Raw genomic sequence first — 19,390 nt, forward strand, 5'->3', positions numbered from 1 at the left:
GTATCCAACCAGCAACTTAACTATTTTCCTGCAGTAGTACCACTAAAGTGTTTTTTTTATTACCTCGTTCAAGCTGATAGCCATCTCGTTACTAGCTGCACAGTGCACTGATTGTGTGTTTTAGTTTTACGAAATATCATGTATGTATATGGCTTAGATTCACCACAGGTTGTACCTGTACCGAGTCAGATTATCTGGACCAGGTGTTGGTCCTTGTTTTTGTTGTGTTTGTTTGTCTCATTTGTTCCCGGAGTAGTTGTGTGGTGGTTGTTACTGTAGTGTGTTGTACTATGTGGTACCTATTTGCGATGCATGTGATCCCCTTTTATGCATTATAAAATATGAAAAAGGACACTTTATAAAACACTACACAATTAGATTGATACTGATCGATACGAACGCCATCATTAACCAGGGATGAACTCGGATGAACACATTACATAGAAATATATACCAGTGCTTAATTATTTGGTGTTTTGAAATTTGCAAATTTGATATGATTAACAGCCTCCTTAGTACTTTATTATTCCTTAATTGTCACATCCAATATTAGTGATTTGCGAAATAATACTCTACATAACAATTTATGTGATTATAAAGAAAAAGTTCAGCGACATTTTAAAGACGTCTTCAATGTCAGCTTGATTAAGATATACGAGTACCCTTGCTTCTTACTTCAAGTTTAATTATTTAGTCATCAAAAGTGTACCTAGGTGGAAAGGTGTTTTTTTCCTTAGCCTTAACAAATGACATAAAAGATTAAATTATATTATTTTCTTTCTTTGTCTTCGTCAAATGTAAACCCCAGCTTTGGAAAATCTTTAGATACTGTATTTACTAGTTCAATCACAGTATTCATCTATATTGACAAACGTTAGAGTTCTTAGTTCCTAGGAATGAAATACAACCGTTCCATCTTTTCAATAAAATACATTTTGATATACAAATTCATTTTGATATACAAATTCATTCTGATATACAAATACATTTTGATATACAAATTCATTTTGATATACAAATTCATTCTGATATACAAATTCATTTTGATATACAAATTCATTTTGATATACAAATACATTCTGATATACAAATACATTTTGATATACAAATTCATTTTGATATACAAATTCATTTTGATATACAAATAAATTTTGATATACAAATTCATTAATTTTGTCCTGCAATAACATATCAACAAACGTTAGTGATAATAGATGAAACATGTTAACTGCATGATAATCACAAGAATTAGAAAATGTTCAATGACTGAATTTTTAATTACGTTCGATGTCTTATGAATACATTATCAAATGTTTTAAATATATAATAAAAAAAAGAAGAAATACTTTATAATCCTTCAAATCGAATGATTCAATCAGCTCCGAAGAAAACATCAAAAGAAGATAGGGCGATTTTCGTTTAGACATTTATTCTAAGGTATACAAAGGGACAGAGAAATACTTGATGAATACTTTTTTTAAAGGAGATACAAGGAATATGTATTGGTTATTTAAAAAAAAAATGCCATGAGTCAGGGGGTCGAACTGGTTTGTTTTCAAGAACCAAATATTAATCATTGTGATCTTTAAAATATTTCACTTAAATAGTGCACTTATAAAAGAGAGAACAATTGTATATCATTAACAGTATTCTTAGTCCTTTATTTTCACATCCACACATGTATATTTTACATTTGTACCTAGTATGTCTGTTTGTTTTGTTAACGCATCGTTGTTAATATAACGGAATTTGATGCGACTGTCATACAAGTGAGACCAGGTTTCAATCCACATTTTTTCTACATAAGAAAATGCCTGTACCAAGTCAGGAATATGACAGTTGTTATCCATTTGTTTGATGTGTTTTTGTTTGTTTTGCCATTTGCTTGGAGACTTTCCGTTTTGATTTTTTCTCGGCGTTCAGTATTTTTGTACTTTTCCTTTTTTTTTGTAATTTTCGAGATAGTAATACACAATTACTGATTTTTGATGGGGCAAATATGCGGATTTATTGACTTTTGAAAACTTATATTTACTGAGCCCAACGGTCGAAGTAAATGTCACATATTTTTTTAAAAGTCAATTACGCCACATATTTACTGATACAAAAGACAGTATTATTTCATGATACTAGAGAGAAAAATATGTGTGCAATATCAATTATTTTCCAAAACAAACTGTACGTCAATCATTTTACTATTATCATACAGTACATAAAAGCACGCACATAGATAAACCTTTTAAAGTTTTGATATTATTGAATAATATGCACTATGCTTTATGGGATGATATATAAACGGTCAGCGACATTTTCTGTCAAAGAAGTCGTCAATGTCAGTTTGTTTGAGATATATGAGTACCCTAGCTATTTTAAAATTCAAGATTAAATGCATGGTCATCAGAAGTGTTGTTGTAATATAAATTTTTAACAAAACAAAGGTTCATATACACATTCATTTATTTTGTTTGTCATGCAATAACATATCAATTTGTGTATAAACAAACGGTAGTGATAATAGATTATACACGTTAACTGAATGCTAATCACGAGATTTAGAAAAATGTTCAATATGTGTATTTCCATTACGTTCAATGTAGAATACAAACACATATATTATTAAAAAACAGTATCTTTTTCACGTACCAAATATTATTTATTTTGTTCTATGATTACATGATATTTTTTTTATGAAATCAGTTTTTTTCCTTAACTATATTAACTTACTGATAATCTCAAATGACGAAACATTTCAATTAAATTGTGCATTTACAGCAAAACACAAAGTGCTAATCATTAAAGTATTCTTAGTCCTTTATTTTCACATTCACACTTGTTAATTTTCGAGATTATACTCTACATTTAAATTAGTTAAATGATATGTAAAAAGTTGAACGACATTCTTAGAGAAGTCATCAACCTCAGTTTCAGACATATGAGTACCCTAGCTATTTAATTCCAGCTTAATTGTATAGTCATTCGAAGTGTTGTTGAGAACTATAAATGTTCATATACCCGTTCATTTATATTGTTTGTCATGCAATAACATAATCAATCTGTGTATAAACAAATGTTAGTGATAATAGATTAAACATATTAACTGCATGATAATCACGAGATTTAGAAAATGTTTAATATATGTATTTTCCATAACTTTGGATATTTAAAACTTAAGGTAGGACAATACACAATCACCTGTTAATAGATAATTAAAATAAAACGAAAATATAACCCCAAAAAATAAAATATAAGATTAAAATTATTCAATCTGCTCCTAATGGGACTTTTAATTTATACAAATCTTCATCAACAGTCATACAGACATGATTTATGATACGACGTCTGTAACAATGTGTTCAATTGGACAGAAAATAACTTTATAAACCCTTTTTGTAAAGGAGATACAATTAAAGATCGTTGGTTCTTTCAAAAGGTACCATGAGTCCGGAAGGCAAATGTTTTGGTTTAAGTCAAAAATACCTATCCATTATGTCATTTCTTTAACACCATAGTTGTGACGTCTTTTCATGTTAACTTTCCATGTACAAATTAAAAGAGTGGCAAAAGATGCAGAGGGATATTCAAACTCATGTATCGAAGATAAACTAACAACGCCATGGCTGAAAAAGAAAAAAAAGACAAACAGAAAAAAACAATAGTACACAAAATACAACATAGAAAAGACAAAGGAAAACGAACCCAACAAAAAACCTGGGGGTGATTTCATGTGCTTCGGAAGGGTACGAAGATCCTGCTCCATACGTTGAACCCGTCTTGTTGCTAGTGTTAGCAAAAACTTTTAATTCATAAACTCAAATGAGCACTTGTTTTTCTAAACTGACACAATTAGAAAATTATGTAATATCACAAGTATACACGTGATAGATTTAAATCATGAACAAAATATACTTATATGAACTTAAGAATGTATTTGCAACGATAATGTAGCCTTGCAGTCTTTAATATGATTACTGATCAACTAGATACTTCACTTTTTTTGTATGAAGGATAATAGTGGTTTATATTTCCTGCAACGTATGCACTATGCATTATAATTTTCGAGTCAGCCAACAATTTGTAAACAGAAATAATTTTTAAATGATACACAACGGTACAAAATTGTCATATATGACTTATGCCTTTATTGATGTGAAAAACACTAAACAAATCATTGTCTCGTAAGGAAAATACTATGAGCCATCCAACTCATGTTTTCATAAAGCGCTTCAATCCTTATCCATTATTTCTTCTGTATATGATAAAAATTTAAAAAAAAAAGAAGATATTTCAGCAATCATTTAGAAAACGGCTTTCAAATTTTTACTTAGTCATCATTTAAGAATATTATTCTGTCGAGACATGCGTTTAAAAATATAAGCACCCCAAAAAGCAAAGTTACCCAAAGACATCTAGAGATCAATAAAGACACTCAAACAATGGATTGGCGCGTAAACAATATATTTAGAGTTAAGTTGTACAATAAATAAGGAAATGGATTTAACAGAAACATTCAGAAATTTGGAATTTCAATACTATTTTGCACATCGTGTTTCCCTCTCTCTTCAAAATAAGGAAAATATTAACGTTAAGACACAGGACAAGCAATAACAAGGATCTTGCGTAATGAGAGGCATTTGAAAATGTGGCTTAGTAAAACCAGTTTTTGAGATTTGAAAAGACTGAGTCATATCAGCACGACGCCTTCTGTAAGTAAGAGAAAAGAAGCTTAGTTATATAAATGTTATCAGCATTTTATCTGTGCATATAACGGTAAAAATAGGACGCTTTCTGCCTTTTGAAATAATATCGTTAATTGAACTGAAACTATATCCAACCTCGGAATAGTTCATTCATTCATCAACTGTAAGGACCAGATGCATGCAAATTAACTATCCTGTAGATAATTTTAATTAGTCATTGCATAAAGTCATGCCTTTTCATACTAGTTATGACATCTTCACACTTAAACCGTTCGATGTGTACTGCTTGACATACCAATCTGGGTATCGTGGTTATATATAAGATTAAAATGGAATTAGAACTAGAGTACTCATCGAGTGTTATATTGGTAACTCTTTGGATTTTTGTTGTGTGTTTGCTTGCTTAGTACCAATCTGATGAGTAATAAAGGCAACAGTAGTATACCGCTGTTCGTCATTCATAAATCGATGGAGTAAAAAACAAATCCGGTTTATTAAACATATGCAATTTTACAGTTTAACCTCATGTTGTGTTGACAAAAATCTGAATCATGCTGTAATTCTTTGTGTAATTGTTTTTAAGATTTGATAATTTTTCGAATGTTTTTGAAAGCCGATTTAGAAAAATGCTTAAATAAAGTCTGATAAATCATTCAACGAAGCAATAAAATTCGACAATTTTGATAATTCCGAACTGAAATAAAGACCAATCGTAATCTTTTGATCGTGTAAATAAAAATCCATTCTAAAGAATAATTTCTCCCATTTAACCCAACTTGTTGCGACTAAAGAGAAGCATGATCGTCACACAATAAATGAAGGGAAGTTAGAATAATTGAACACAATCATGACGTGCTATAGTCATACGGTTTGTGACGTCTTAAACCTTAATTTGTTGAAGTAACATTGATAAACCTTTATTCAATGTCTTGTAGAGAATATTTATTTATTAGATTGAATTGGCTCAAAAGGTGACGTGTTAATTATCATAAGTTTGATATTAGGTCTTTAATGGCTAGTTGTCTCATTAACAATCAACGCTACTTTATTTTTATGCTACATAATTGGGTTAAAAGTTTGGAATATGAAATGAAAGTACACAAAATGTCTTCAATATGTAATCACCAAGTTTGTTGCTTTTACTTTCTATTAAATTTCATATAAGTGTATATCTTTTTTTTTATAGTTTGAAGAGTTGATGACTTTAGCCTAACCCTGAAAATGTCCTGACATGGCTACAACAGTTCAACGGAAGACTAGACAATTATCGTCTAGCGACCTTAGAAATTTGGTACACTACAATTCTGAAAGACCAAAGTCCACGCCTATTGAAATAGACAATCAGGATGACGAGTCTACGTTTTCACGGTATGCCAGACCTGCTTCTGTCGTACCACAACTTTCCCATAGTAATGATTTAAAAAATGAAAAACCAGCAACCATTGTAGAAACAACACCATTACTCACAGAAAGAAGAGAGTAAGTAGTGGTTTTACAATTGTTTATAATAGATACAAACCAATTTATTCATGTTATGAGAGGTGGCATTGGTGGCCATATGATCTAAGTAGTTGATGAATAAATAAGGGGTAACTACTGTATCCGTATAGCCTACCAACATTAAGATTGTGAGTTCAAATTCCGCTTACAGCATTTTTGCTAGACTAAAACTGAAATTGCAAAGTAATATTGTTTTCATACCGAACTTGGGTGGTTTCCTTTGAGACTCTGGCTTCCTCTACCAATAAAAACTTACCACAAGGAAATAGCACAATCACGATGAAAGTGGCGTTCAAAACAAGAATAGTTCATTATCTTAAAATTGCCGGTTGCAGTAACACTTCAGATGAGGTTATACAGTCTTGTCATCAAATTCACACATCATATATGTATGGCAGATGGAATCGCTATACTGTCTTGTCTTTCTGATTTAATTATTTGTGTTTCTCTTCCAGGTCAAACCTCACAAGTTCTGTAGAAAGTATTGATAGTGTTTTTTCATGGACTAATTGTAAAGAAAAAGGCAAAGGATATTTTAGTTTTAAAAACAAATTTGAAGTTCTGAACCACCTGAAAATTGTTGTGTTATTAGCTGTTGCAATTGCTTGTTTTGTAAGTATCAACGACCAAACTGCTTTGTAGAATTAAATGTTGTATATCGAGTGAGAATAAGGTATAAGTTTAATTTGAAATATATGTCCGATTACAGTATTGACAAAATTTTGTCAGGAACTTATCCTTCATTTAACATCAGCCCTTGCGGTCATCAAACTTTTGAACACGATTTTTGTACTCAGATTTAAGAATTTATCAATCAAAATGATGGATTTCATGTTTCGAGCATGATTTTTGTGCTCCAAGCACTGAGCAAAGTTGTATGACTTCAACCCCAGACGTGTTCAATCTTCAGATTTGCAAAAAAAACTTTTAATGTGAAATATGGGAGCGTCAATTATATAATTGACAATGCGAAATGTTATCCTTCAGATTCCTGTTTGACCTAAGTTATCGTTAATGAAAATGTCGTAATTTATTTTAGTAATATATTTTTAGGTAGAATAACCTTTTTTGAAGAAAATAAAATACTGTACAACTATTTATAAAAGTATGCAACCACCATATACTTACCACTTTTAAACATGTTAGAACAATGTTTGAATATTATGACTAAAAGGAACAGACTAATTTTTGGGTCAGCAAATTTTAAGTTCATTGTTTTAAACGCTCCGGTAAGAGAAATAATATCTGAATATCGGTTTGTTGCCAAAGAATTGCAATAACTTTTTTCATAGGCTTATTCTATTACAAGTCAGTTATCAATAAATTATCTTTTAAGCGGAATTATAAATAACCAACTCGACTCAATATGACTAATATGCTATTCATGTATACGAACTTGTACTGCTATTCATATGCAACCCTAATATGAGGAATATGATTTTTTTAATTCACATCAATAATTGATAATTATTACATAAGTCTACGGAGAGGAAAGTTATAGAATAAAAATCGGAAACAGAACACAAAATAAAACCGCTTTACATAAAATTTTACACAAGGAAATCCTGTTTTTTATTGAAATTGTAGACAAATAATTCATTGTCATTTTATTGATGATACAGCTTATTTGAAATTAAAATTATGTAATAGCAATATGTTCATTGTTAATATGGTTATCGTTTTCACCAGGAATGTCAAATTTGAAATTAACTGTAATTATTTCTGAAATTTAATTAGGAAGATAAATTTCCATAATAAATATGAAAGTACTATTGAAAAAAAGAATTGAAGATCTGGAAACAAAGTCTATAAATAATGACTTAAACTTTTGTTTTACGTTACGTTGTATACAAATTAAACGGAATTACATTAAAACGCATAAATATGAACGATTTTGTTTTTATCTTTGTCAAAATGAATAAAAAAAATACACAGTACAAAAAAGGTTAAATAGCATTACAATGACTTTGAATGGTCATTACTTTTACATTATGTTTAGAAGATTGTTGTCTGTAATTCATAATTTATTTGATGAGATTCTATTTACCGTATGTAAGTAAGTAAAAAATGAAGGATTTACATAATAAAATTCCTGGTATACATATAACTTAGTTTATTTTATTTTTCTAAAAAAATAATTGTTTTAAACAATATCCCAATAACAATGAAAACTTTACAAATTCTGAATAATATTCTGTTGTTCTGATTACTGATTAACATTTAAGCTATTTTTAGATCGGAATTATAATCAAAGATGAGAAAGACGAAGAGTGGCATCTTATATCGGTCGACAATGCACATTTAACTTGTAAGTATCATTGTTAATGTCACCCAGCCTGTAAATTAGTCAGAAATTTAAACCTTAAGAGGTTCGACACAACGATAGATGATCAAACAATTCTATTGAGTATTGTAGCTGTGTCAAATATTTGCGACGTTTCTATCGATTTCTGTCGGCATATTGTACTTTTGTAAATCAATGATTGAGGTAAAAATGTTGATTGGAGCATAGTTGAACAAATTTAACTCAAAGAAATGTAAATATGCCTGTCTTTAGACAGGTATTTCTTCAATGTTTTATTTTCAGTTATATTTTGTGTCCTTTACGTACTTTATTTGGCCTTTTTAACTTTTTTGGATTCGAGCGTCACTGATGAGTCTTTTGATGAAACGTGCGTCTGGCGTTTATACTAAATTTAGTCCTGGTATCTATGATGAGTTTATTAATAAAATATGGAATATATGGCGGTATTTCTGGTGACCTCTGTTAAATTAACCATGTCATAAATCTTGACATTTAAAAAGTAAATTAACAAAAATAACGAAATTCCAGAAATTTGTATCGACAAAATATTTTTTGGAAAAGTTCAAACACATAAAAGAGCTTGACATATGTTGTGTTGAGTATTGCCTATATGTAACAAACTCATATGTGTTTTGTGATTTGTTTTTGTCCTTTTCTTGACTGTAATCATTTTCATACTACTTACTACTACAATACATTTGATCGGTTACGCACGAAACTTATAAACTATCATTTTCATTTACTTCATTTAAAGCTTTTAAGTTTTTTGTAATCTTTTGAAGGAAAAACCAAAAAAGAAAAGAATTAAGATTACCCAATATGAGTATATATGTATATATCCGTTCATCCTATATTGAGTCTAAAAATGAGGGTACATTTTATATTGCCTTCCAAAGACCGTTTCGATCTCCAACATCACTGTCGAAATCCGGATCTGGTGTACTAAAAAGATATTGACACCTTTTGTTTGTGGCATAACATCATGACCACAAGTTAATTGTTTTCTTTTTAATATTAGATTTATATTAAGATCCATTTTGTTACATCTTGTGATCAATTTTATTTGGCAATCGCCAATGGCAGTAAGCAGTGTTAAAGAACATCAGTTGTTCGACTTGTTAGTCAAATGCGTTTTGTTTAAATATACTTTTCACTTTTTTGGTCTTTTGGAAAATGTTGTTTGTGCTGTATTTCGACCCTTGTACAACGAAATTTGTTTTACATGCACACGTATAAAATTGCGTTTTTTATCCAACGCAGTCATAGGTTTGAACGTAGTTTTCAATTTATATATACCTTTAACTGTGTTCATAAGGAATAATCATTTACCAGGAAACTACAAAGTATACTGATTATACATCAATCTTTTGTCGATAATTTTTACAAGATAGATATACATAATAAACGTTTTGGTTTATATTCTTTAACATAAAACAAAGGATGTTTTATTTTTTTGAATTTTTCGGGAAATTGAGTTTTAACCCTTCTTGTAATTTATAGCTTTGCAGGTATAAGACTATTACACTTATCAATCAAAGTCATTATTGCAACCACATGCATGGCAGATCAATTATGAATCAAAGTGTTCACTCTTGTGTTATAATCAAACGCAAAAACAATTACCAATATGTCATTTAAAGAGGAAACAGTTTTCTCACAGTAAATGTATCCAAGAGGCTAAGCAAGTATTTAATTTCAACTTTGCATTGCATCATTTCATGGGATTTTGTTGTTCTCAATTACCAAATTCGTATCATTTTACATAACATGCAGATAACATGTTATCTCGTGTGAAATAAACCTATTCATAAAATAGATAAATGCATGTTGTCAGGTCATTAAATATTGCATATTTTGGCGTTAATATTGATTCACTTATAGGGTCTTTGCATCGGAAATAAACACATTTAATCAAAAACCAGTTGTTGGCATGACACGGGTTATGTTCCTCTGATATATGTTATGATGGTATGATACTAAACCCCTAACGGGAAGGATTGTGCCTGATATTCATATGATGAAATCATAATCTTTCAATCAGTTTAATTGAAGTCTGGAGCTGGCATGTCAGTTATTATGTATTATTGTCGTTTTGTTTATTTTCTTTGGTTACATCCTCTGACATCAGACTCGGACTTCTCTTGAACTGAATTTTCATGTGCGTATTGCAATGCGTTTACTTTTCTACATTGGGTAGAGGTATAGGGGGAGGGTTGAGATCTCAAAAACATGTTTAACCCCGCCGCATTTTTGCGCCTGTTCCAAGTCAGGAGCCTCTGGTCTTTTTTAGTCTTGTATTATTTTAATTTTAGTTTCTTGAGTACAATTTGGAAATTAGTATGGCGTTCATTATCACAGAACTAGTATATATTTGTTTAGGGGACAGCTGAAGGACGCCTCCGGGTGCGGGAATTTCTCGCTACATTGAAGATCTGTTGATGACCTTCTGCTGTTTGTTTTTTCTATGGTCGGGTTGTTGTCTTTTTGACACATTCCCCTTTTCTATTCTCAATTTTATGGTTATTGTTTTGGTGTGAAAATTTTTTCATCTTTGATAAAGACAAAAGTGTTCAATGCATTATATTAATGTATACAAACACTTCTGAAACCCGATCGGTTGTTATTATTTTGGATAGATGGCCTTCAAAGTTATCTTTGCAAAAGTGAAAAATCCTTAGATAAAGGTCGAGCCAAGGTCATTACAGTATCAATATATCTACGCCTACTGAAACAACAAAGATCGGGACTGTACCTGTTCTGTGAACTGAAATTGATTTTTCAACCGTTTAATTTCTAAATCTTTTTCCAAGTAAAACGAAATCATTAAACTCATTTTATAAGTCTGGTGAATTGATATTTGAGTAGACAGTCGGTATTCCAAGGGCACTATTTGTGCCCCCACTACAGGTCGACTTGATTCTGTACTTATACAAAGCTAAGCTTAAACATGACCTTCTAATTAAGAAAAGGCAGCTTGCTCAGTTTTTTTTTATCTAAATTTAAGATATATTGATGATATTCTGTCAATTTAACCCTAATTTTAACACGTGATTCAATCTCATATATCTCAATGACCTTAATGATACGACTAAAAGCGGAAGGTCTACTTCATATTTGATATTTCGACAAACCTGATGATTTCAACTTTTCAATTGTCACCTTCTCATGTCTAATCATTCCCTTTGTTCAATTGTATCACAGCTAGTACGTTATGCCCGTGTATGTTAATATCACAGTTATTGCGTTATGCTCGTGCATATTCGCTCTAAACTGACCACGTTAACACAAGCAAGCTCCCTGTATTAAAACTGATCTAACACAGTTATGTGGAAAAACTAACTGAATCGTCACTTTATACGATGTACAGTCGACATTACAAATTTGTTTCCTGATTATGATACGATGTCTGTCGATGTGTCTATTTACTAGAGACATGTGTTTGCAGTATTAGATCTTTAGATAACTGTATTGACGTTTGATCTGTATTTTACCGAATGTATTGTATTCGCAATTTTCACATATTGATTGAGTATGAAATCGCATGGCGGGTGGTGCTAGCGTAGCATGAGACACTTATCATATCGACACACAATGTCTTGCTCTTTTTAGTGTTTTCCTGTTTTCAGTTTCAGAATGTTGTCTTGATGCTTTTCTTCATAATCGTTGACGGGATTTCATGAACATCGCTGATTTACTGTCGCCTTAATTTACATTCAATTTTCCCTTGTATAGAGACGCTACAGTCCCGCAAGCAAGAGTCAAACCAACACAATTCTAATAAACGTCGTACAATTAAACATTAAAACCTTGGCCCGATTGTTTGCTGATATGTATTTACACAACTCTGTGTGACCTCATGTGTGACATGATGAGATGATTTGTTTAGTTTGGACAAATCTTTTATAAGAAAAGATATTATAGTATATGATTGTTTACAATTTAAATGGAAGATTGCAAATTTGTGTCTTCATTTTCAGTAATAAAAAAATCTTTTGAACTTGCATTTCAAAAGAGTACATTTCAGGATTTCGAAATCATTCGCTGCTTTGAAGAATATTTGCGTTTAACTTGAAAATAATCCAAAAAGAAGAAAATTTATTTATTAGTTGAAGACAATCGAATGGGTATTTTTGTTTCATCCGGTCATTTTCACGTATAACAAATTTGAAATATTCAGATTATTTTTTTTTTACCCAAAACATAGATTTACGACTTACAGCGTATCAGGGTTTTTTTTTCAAAGAGGGACGAAAGATACCAAAGGGACAGTCAAACTCATAAATCTAAAACAAAATGACAACGCCATGGCTAAAAATGAAAAAGACAAACAGACAAACAATAGTACACATGACACAACATGGAAAACTAAAGAATAAACAACACGAACTCCACCAAAAACTAGGGGTAATCTCAGGTGCTCCAGACGGGTAAGCAGATCCTGCTCCACATGTGGCATCCGTCGTGTTGCTTATGTGATAAAAAAATCCGATAAATAGTCTTATTCGGTAGGTCACATTCATGAAAAGGAAGGGGATTGTAGTTACGAGGTAAGGAACATGTCCGATATCATTTGTGAAACGGTTATTCCATAACGGTCAACCAACTCGTGATGCCGTCCGTAAAATATAGGAATGGATTTGATTTCGCTTTCCAGCCATTACGATTCGAGTGCCACTGGTGAGTATTATGTAGGAGAAGTCATGTATCAAAAATTATATGTTTGGTATCTTTGATAAAGTTTATATTTATATGCAAATGATGTATTTATGCTTTAAGATGAAGACCTTCATATTCATGACATAAACAATGTGACAGTTAAGATAAAGGGTCCGTTCAAACAAGGAAACACAAGTGCGTCACCAGTACCAATTCTACGTGTTAATCTTTCAGAGACTATAGAGCCAAATCAGGTATAAATAAATCTTAATAATTAGAAATAATTTTGAGTGTTTTTTCTTGGATTTATTTTCGCCAAGAATATTTAAAAGCCGAAGATTTAGAAGTACTTAGTTGTATGACTGACATTGACATTAACAATGCTGCAAAAATGATCTATTGTTAACTGTCGCTAAGGAAGTTGGAATTTTAGTTTCTTAATAATTTCGTAATTTATCAAGACTAAAACTTAGAAAAGAATTTATAGATTTGTTCTTTCAAAGCCTTTGGAATTTATGTTTACCCAAATTGAATATTTACAATTATGTTTTTTTTCTTTCTATATGACCAATTTTCTTATCAAAGAAATATTATACGGATTAATATTTAGCCTCCACTTAAAAAAGAGTGCTTTGATTACATTGTAAGGTAAAAAGTTGCAGACATCATCATCGTAAGAAAAAACGACGGAGTGATAAACTTCAGTCTAAAAATAATTACACAGAGAGAAAAAAATGGTGTTTTGTTGTTCATGTAGATTTAACTATGATTCGTTCATGTAGGTTTCAGTCCATAAATAGTTTAACTGTTAAACTATGGTTGGTTTTGGATCTCAAAATTCAGTCGGTTATTTCACTCACTTCAATACTAAAATCTTTTTCGTTATAAATAAATGCAACAGTAGTATACCGCTGTTTCAAACTCGTTAATACATGGACACAAAATAAATCGGGGTAACAAACTAAAATTGAGGGAAACGCATTAAATGAAAGAGGAGAACAACGACACAACATTAAAATATAACACACACAGAAAAACGAACTAAGCATTAGACAAAATCCGACGAGAATAACAAATATAACATCAAAACCAAATACATGAATAGAAATAAAATTAATAATGATGTGTTGTGTGACTGATTTCCATATGATAAAGTTTCAAACGTTGACATGGTTTTAATCGTGCTTGATAAATAAGTTGAGAGCGGTCTATTGAAACAATATTTCCTACCTTATTCAATATGTAAAAATAATATGAATTAGTGCAATTTTCCAAACTAAAAGCTTTGGCCACAATCTACGATCCAAAATGTTTTGTAGCCAAAAGTTTCAAATATTGATATACAATTCATCAATATAAAAAGTTTTGGATCGTGGATGGCGGCCAAGGTTAATTTTGCCAAAAACAATTAAAATCATTATTCCGCACCCCCCCCCCCCCCCCCCCCAATTTACCTTACTATACAAATTATGTTTATTTAAGGGTTTAAGGGGTATAGCTTCATATGTCAAAAAAATATTTTGTCTTGATAGCATTATCACAAGTATTTCTATGTACAATTTGTATTTTTTTGGCCCTGTTTCAAAAAAAAAATCAAAAAATCAAGGGCTAATTCTAACCTTTCGTGAACCTTCTCTTTTAGTAAATAATGCGTTTTCTCGTCATTAGATGTTATTTCGTTACTGATATCTTTTCAGAGTTCCCAAGATCTGACTTTCATTTTGAAGAACATGGACAAGAACTTCTATGATGAAAATGATCTGACTGTATATCAACATGACTTTAAAGTTAGAACAAGGTATAACTTTTAGGAATTTTGGTCCTCAATGCTCTTCAACTTCGTTTTGTATTTGGCCTTTTGAACTTTTTTGGATTCGAGCGTCACTGATGAGTCTTTTGTAGACGAAACGCTCGTCTGGCGTATATACAAAATTTAGTCCTGGTATCTATGATGAGTTTATTTGCTTTTTCAAATTAAAAAAACACATTATTTCTCGCTCGTTTTAGGGTTCATGCAAACCCTTCAGTTTTTCTATGTTATTTTGATGTGTCATCTTAATTGATTTGATTTAAACTGGTGTTATAGCTAGCCTTACCTCCCATTTGTATGACAGTTTTAAACTTCTCTTGAATATATTTCCTTTATTTTTCTCTTAGTTTTTCCGAACTCTGTTATTCCATTCTAATCATGTACTCAAGAAATGGATTGTCATCAATTATTAAAAAACTGAATGATTTCTAAAAAAAAGTTACTTTTTTTCCAGATGACCTATTGTCTGGTGTAGATTTAAACTTAATCGCGAAGAAAAGGTGCGTTTTATATCAATATTTACATGGTCACTGTATATTTTCAATCGCTTCTCACATTTATTTATAGAAATAGTAGCTTGTTGTTTGAGACCAACTCAAATCACAGTATACCGTTGTACTATAGCGTACATGAACACGACCAACGAGTTATCCTTGCAGTCTTAGTGTTAGTTGGGGTTTACATTCTTATCATATTTGATGTAAGTATAAAAAAAATAAGACAACATGAATATTTATGAACTTTAAAATGCACAGAAATGTCGGCATTCACTTCAAAAGCTAACCAAACCTTTAAACATACTTATTCAGTAATCTAACTTAAATTTCATATGCAACGTGGGTTTTTTTTTCTCCAAAAGACACTAGTTCGTACTCATCCTTCATTTTTTTTTCTATATTCAAGAGTTTCATTTCAATCAAGTAAGGAACCTACAATACGCATCTGAAACCTAAACATATTGACAACAAAATAAAATATCGGCTCTCACCCAAATAACCATATCATATTATAATTTTATCCCAATAAGGCATTGAATTCTAAAACTACAGTCTGGCATCACCCCCCTCCGAACCCCCTCCCCCCAAACTGTATAAGTGACCTTACCTATTGTCCCTAAATCAAAAGACATCTTCCCATTCATTATTTATTTCGTGTAGATAAGCTGAAATCTAATCGGGGAAAGGAAACTCGAGTTACTTTCCGAAAATAATTTGTAGTAAAAACTGTCCAAGAAATTTTACCTATTGACCCCAAAATCCATAGGTCTTTTTTAATTGTTTCTGTGATAGATGTTTTATACTTATTTAATATTTTTATAATTTCCTGATCATTAACTTACAATCATAAAATATTTCATCTGCAGTTAGTACACAGAGCCATGGCAGCTCTTATTGGTTCCCTTGCGGCTATTGCAGTGCTTTCTCATTACGGAGAGGTAATCTATTTATATTATTTAATGAAATTTCATTTGAATATGCTTTCTTATAAATTCAACGTTTTAAAAGATATTGAGAGATTAACTGTCCACAAGAGACCAAAATGACACAGACATTAACAACTATAGGTCACCGTACGGCCTTCAACAATGAGCAAAGCCAAAACCGCATAGTCAGCTATACAAGGCTCCGATATGACAATGTAAAAAAAATCAAACGAGAAAACTAACGACCTTATTCATGTACAAAAATGAACGAAAAACAAATATGTAACACATAAACAAATAGTCTTCTCTTTTTCTTCTTCTTCCAATAGTTTGCATTCCATTGCTGGTGTATAATCTTTATCGTAATTATTTGAGGAATACACTTTTGGTATAAGATGAAAATTAATAATAGAACAATGTTATGCTTATTTATTATATGACTATTATTATAGAGACCCGATTTAAACACTATTATCAGCTGGATTGATATGGAAACATTAATGTTGCTGTTTGGTATGATGATACTTGTGTCAATATTCTCTGAAACTGGCTTTTTTGATTTCTTCGCCCTAAAAGTAAGTTAAAACATTATTGTTAAAAAAAATGAAAGTAAGACTAAAGTAGAGCTTTTAAAAACTTTTTTGATAAGGTACGCCTAACGTCATTTTTAAATGCCAAGAAGATGTGGCATGATTTCCAATAAAACGGTTTTCCAACTCAGATGTAGTGGTAAATCATCTGTTCAGCTACCTTATTTAATTTTCAGTTGCATTGAGATAATTTATTGTTTTTAAAACTGACAACAAGAAAAAACATCAAACATCGTTGATAGTTGCATGTCAGTTCTGTGTCAATAATATCAAAATCAATACAAAAACAAGAACGATCAGTACTATTGTACATACAAAACATTATGACAAGTGCTCTTTTTACTGAAGGACGCTCATTATGTTCTAAAAATCCTCAATAAGAATTAGCGCAATCCATGAGATATGTGGCTTAAATCAGGCCACAACTTTCGACATACACAGAAAAAAATAAACTTGGAAGTCAAGCATTGCTTCGATAATAAGTCGTATAAGTTTTAGTTTCAGATTTTTTTTTAAATTACAATAGCTGTTTGGTACATAAGTAGTGATGTGTCGTTTTATTCATGTATTACACATAAATTTTAAATTTTTATTGACAGGCATACAAAACTGCAAAGGGGAAAATATGGCCACTTATTACTTTGTTGTGTGCATTCAGTGCCATAGTATCTGCTTTCCTTGACAATGTCACAACTATTTTACTGTTGACACCAGTTACGATACGGTATATATAATACAGTAAAATATAAAATAAAAGAAATAGCACTCGGCATTTACTCTTTTCATTAAAGGCAAGTAGAAACTTAATTAAAAGAAAAACAATTATAAGAATGTGAAACATGACTTTCAAATGCCTTAGGATTTGAATCACTATAGCAGAATTTGAATTCTGAAAATAAATTGTGCTTGTAATCAAAGATATTGTTGAAGAAAAAAATATATTAAGTAATGATGATACGTGCAATCTTTTTCAACAAATAGCTTACATGTGAGTGGAACAAATTATATGTTAATTTCTTTTTCTCTGTTAATAATAAACATACTAAGATCATATTCCTGTACATATAAAAGAAATCTCTATAAACAAATATTGCATGCATAGAAAAATTAAGGTAAAATTTTATTTGTTATAAAATTAATACACGTTTTCATTTATTTCCAGATTATGTGAAGTATTAAATCTAGATCCTAAGAAGATTTTGATAGCTGAGGTACTTTTCTCAAATATAGGTGGCACAGCAACAGGTATAGGAGATCCACCAAATGTCATCATAGTCTCAACTCCAGACTTCAAACCATATAAGGTCAGTTTTGTACGCTTATATAGGTAGTTTATATATAACTCATCAGACGTTCATTTGAAATAAAACTCTTACGTGTGCATGTTATGTATTTGATGTATAAAACATTTAAAATGTTTTGATAGTAAACCACTGTACCCATAAAGTTGTCGAATATTAGGAAATTGTGAATCTTTTTCCTAACCAAACGATCTAAAAGAACTTCTCCTCAAATTTTCATTCACCAACCAATATTTGTTATAATGGCTGATCTTGTCAAGGATCTGAAGCATAGCATGTTTACGACATTTATGCACTTAAGACACCAGACTATATTATCATCATTCATATGAAAAATAACATTATGAACTGCTTCGATTCATAATTCTTTATTTATCCCTTATCAAATGACAAAATCAAAAGCTCAAACACATCAAAAAATGGAAAACCACTGTCATATTCGTGACTTGGTACTTATGTAGTAAATGGTTGATTAGCCCTGGTTTAAAAGCAAAACCTCTCACATGCATGACAATAGCATTAAGTTTGTAAGATTCATATATGAACTATACTATTTTAATCTTAATTGACTATAGTATGACTTTTGAAAAATTATAGATCAAAAAGGAATACCATCATAGTCATGAATCACAAATGATTAAAATTAACACATTAGTGTTAGTAGCTGTTGATCAGTTATAACATTAGAATGAATCGCAAGTTATTAATAAAACATTATATGGGGTCTCTGTTGATCAATTAGAACCCTCTGTACAAAAAGAGCAATTAAGGTGGTACCTAACACTACAAGAAGATAACTCTGTAAAGTCAGCTAAAGGTTTTAAAAACGTTGAGTTGTAAAAGAAATATTAAGCTTATCAATGATCAAAATTGGTGTTTGTCAAACTGCTATATAACCAGGGTAATTTTTCTGACAAAACGGTTGGTTCAAAATTTTTGATTTTTTTATATTTTTGTTAAAGGGTCAACGTAAATACTTTGACAAAATTTTATGAAAATTAAACGAGCCAAATTAATTTCAGTGAAAGTGTTGGGTACCACCTTAATAATTACTAGAGTTGAGAATGAAAATGGGGAATATATGACAGAGTACATCATTCGGCAATCC

General features: G+C 30.8%; 1 protein-coding gene across 1 annotated transcript in view; it reads left to right on the forward strand.

Moving 5' to 3' along the window:
- Window positions 1-19,390, forward strand: part of LOC134695813 (P protein-like) — a 31,464-nt gene that overhangs the window by 4,098 nt on the left and 7,976 nt on the right. The window contains exons 2-11 of the mRNA XM_063557231.1: window positions 5,884-6,176; window positions 6,653-6,809; window positions 8,433-8,505; window positions 13,279-13,412; window positions 14,856-14,956; window positions 15,536-15,668; window positions 16,332-16,403; window positions 16,844-16,966; window positions 17,581-17,705; window positions 18,144-18,285. Coding sequence (XP_063413301.1) covers window positions 5,929-6,176; window positions 6,653-6,809; window positions 8,433-8,505; window positions 13,279-13,412; window positions 14,856-14,956; window positions 15,536-15,668; window positions 16,332-16,403; window positions 16,844-16,966; window positions 17,581-17,705; window positions 18,144-18,285 — 1,308 coding nt within the window. The 5' untranslated portion in view covers window positions 5,884-5,928. The remainder of the gene's footprint in view (window positions 1-5,883; window positions 6,177-6,652; window positions 6,810-8,432; window positions 8,506-13,278; window positions 13,413-14,855; window positions 14,957-15,535; window positions 15,669-16,331; window positions 16,404-16,843; window positions 16,967-17,580; window positions 17,706-18,143; window positions 18,286-19,390) is intronic.

This window comes from Mytilus trossulus, chromosome 14 (genome assembly GCF_036588685.1).
Source record: "Mytilus trossulus isolate FHL-02 chromosome 14, PNRI_Mtr1.1.1.hap1, whole genome shotgun sequence".
Taxonomy (NCBI): Eukaryota; Metazoa; Mollusca; class Bivalvia; order Mytilida; family Mytilidae; genus Mytilus; species Mytilus trossulus.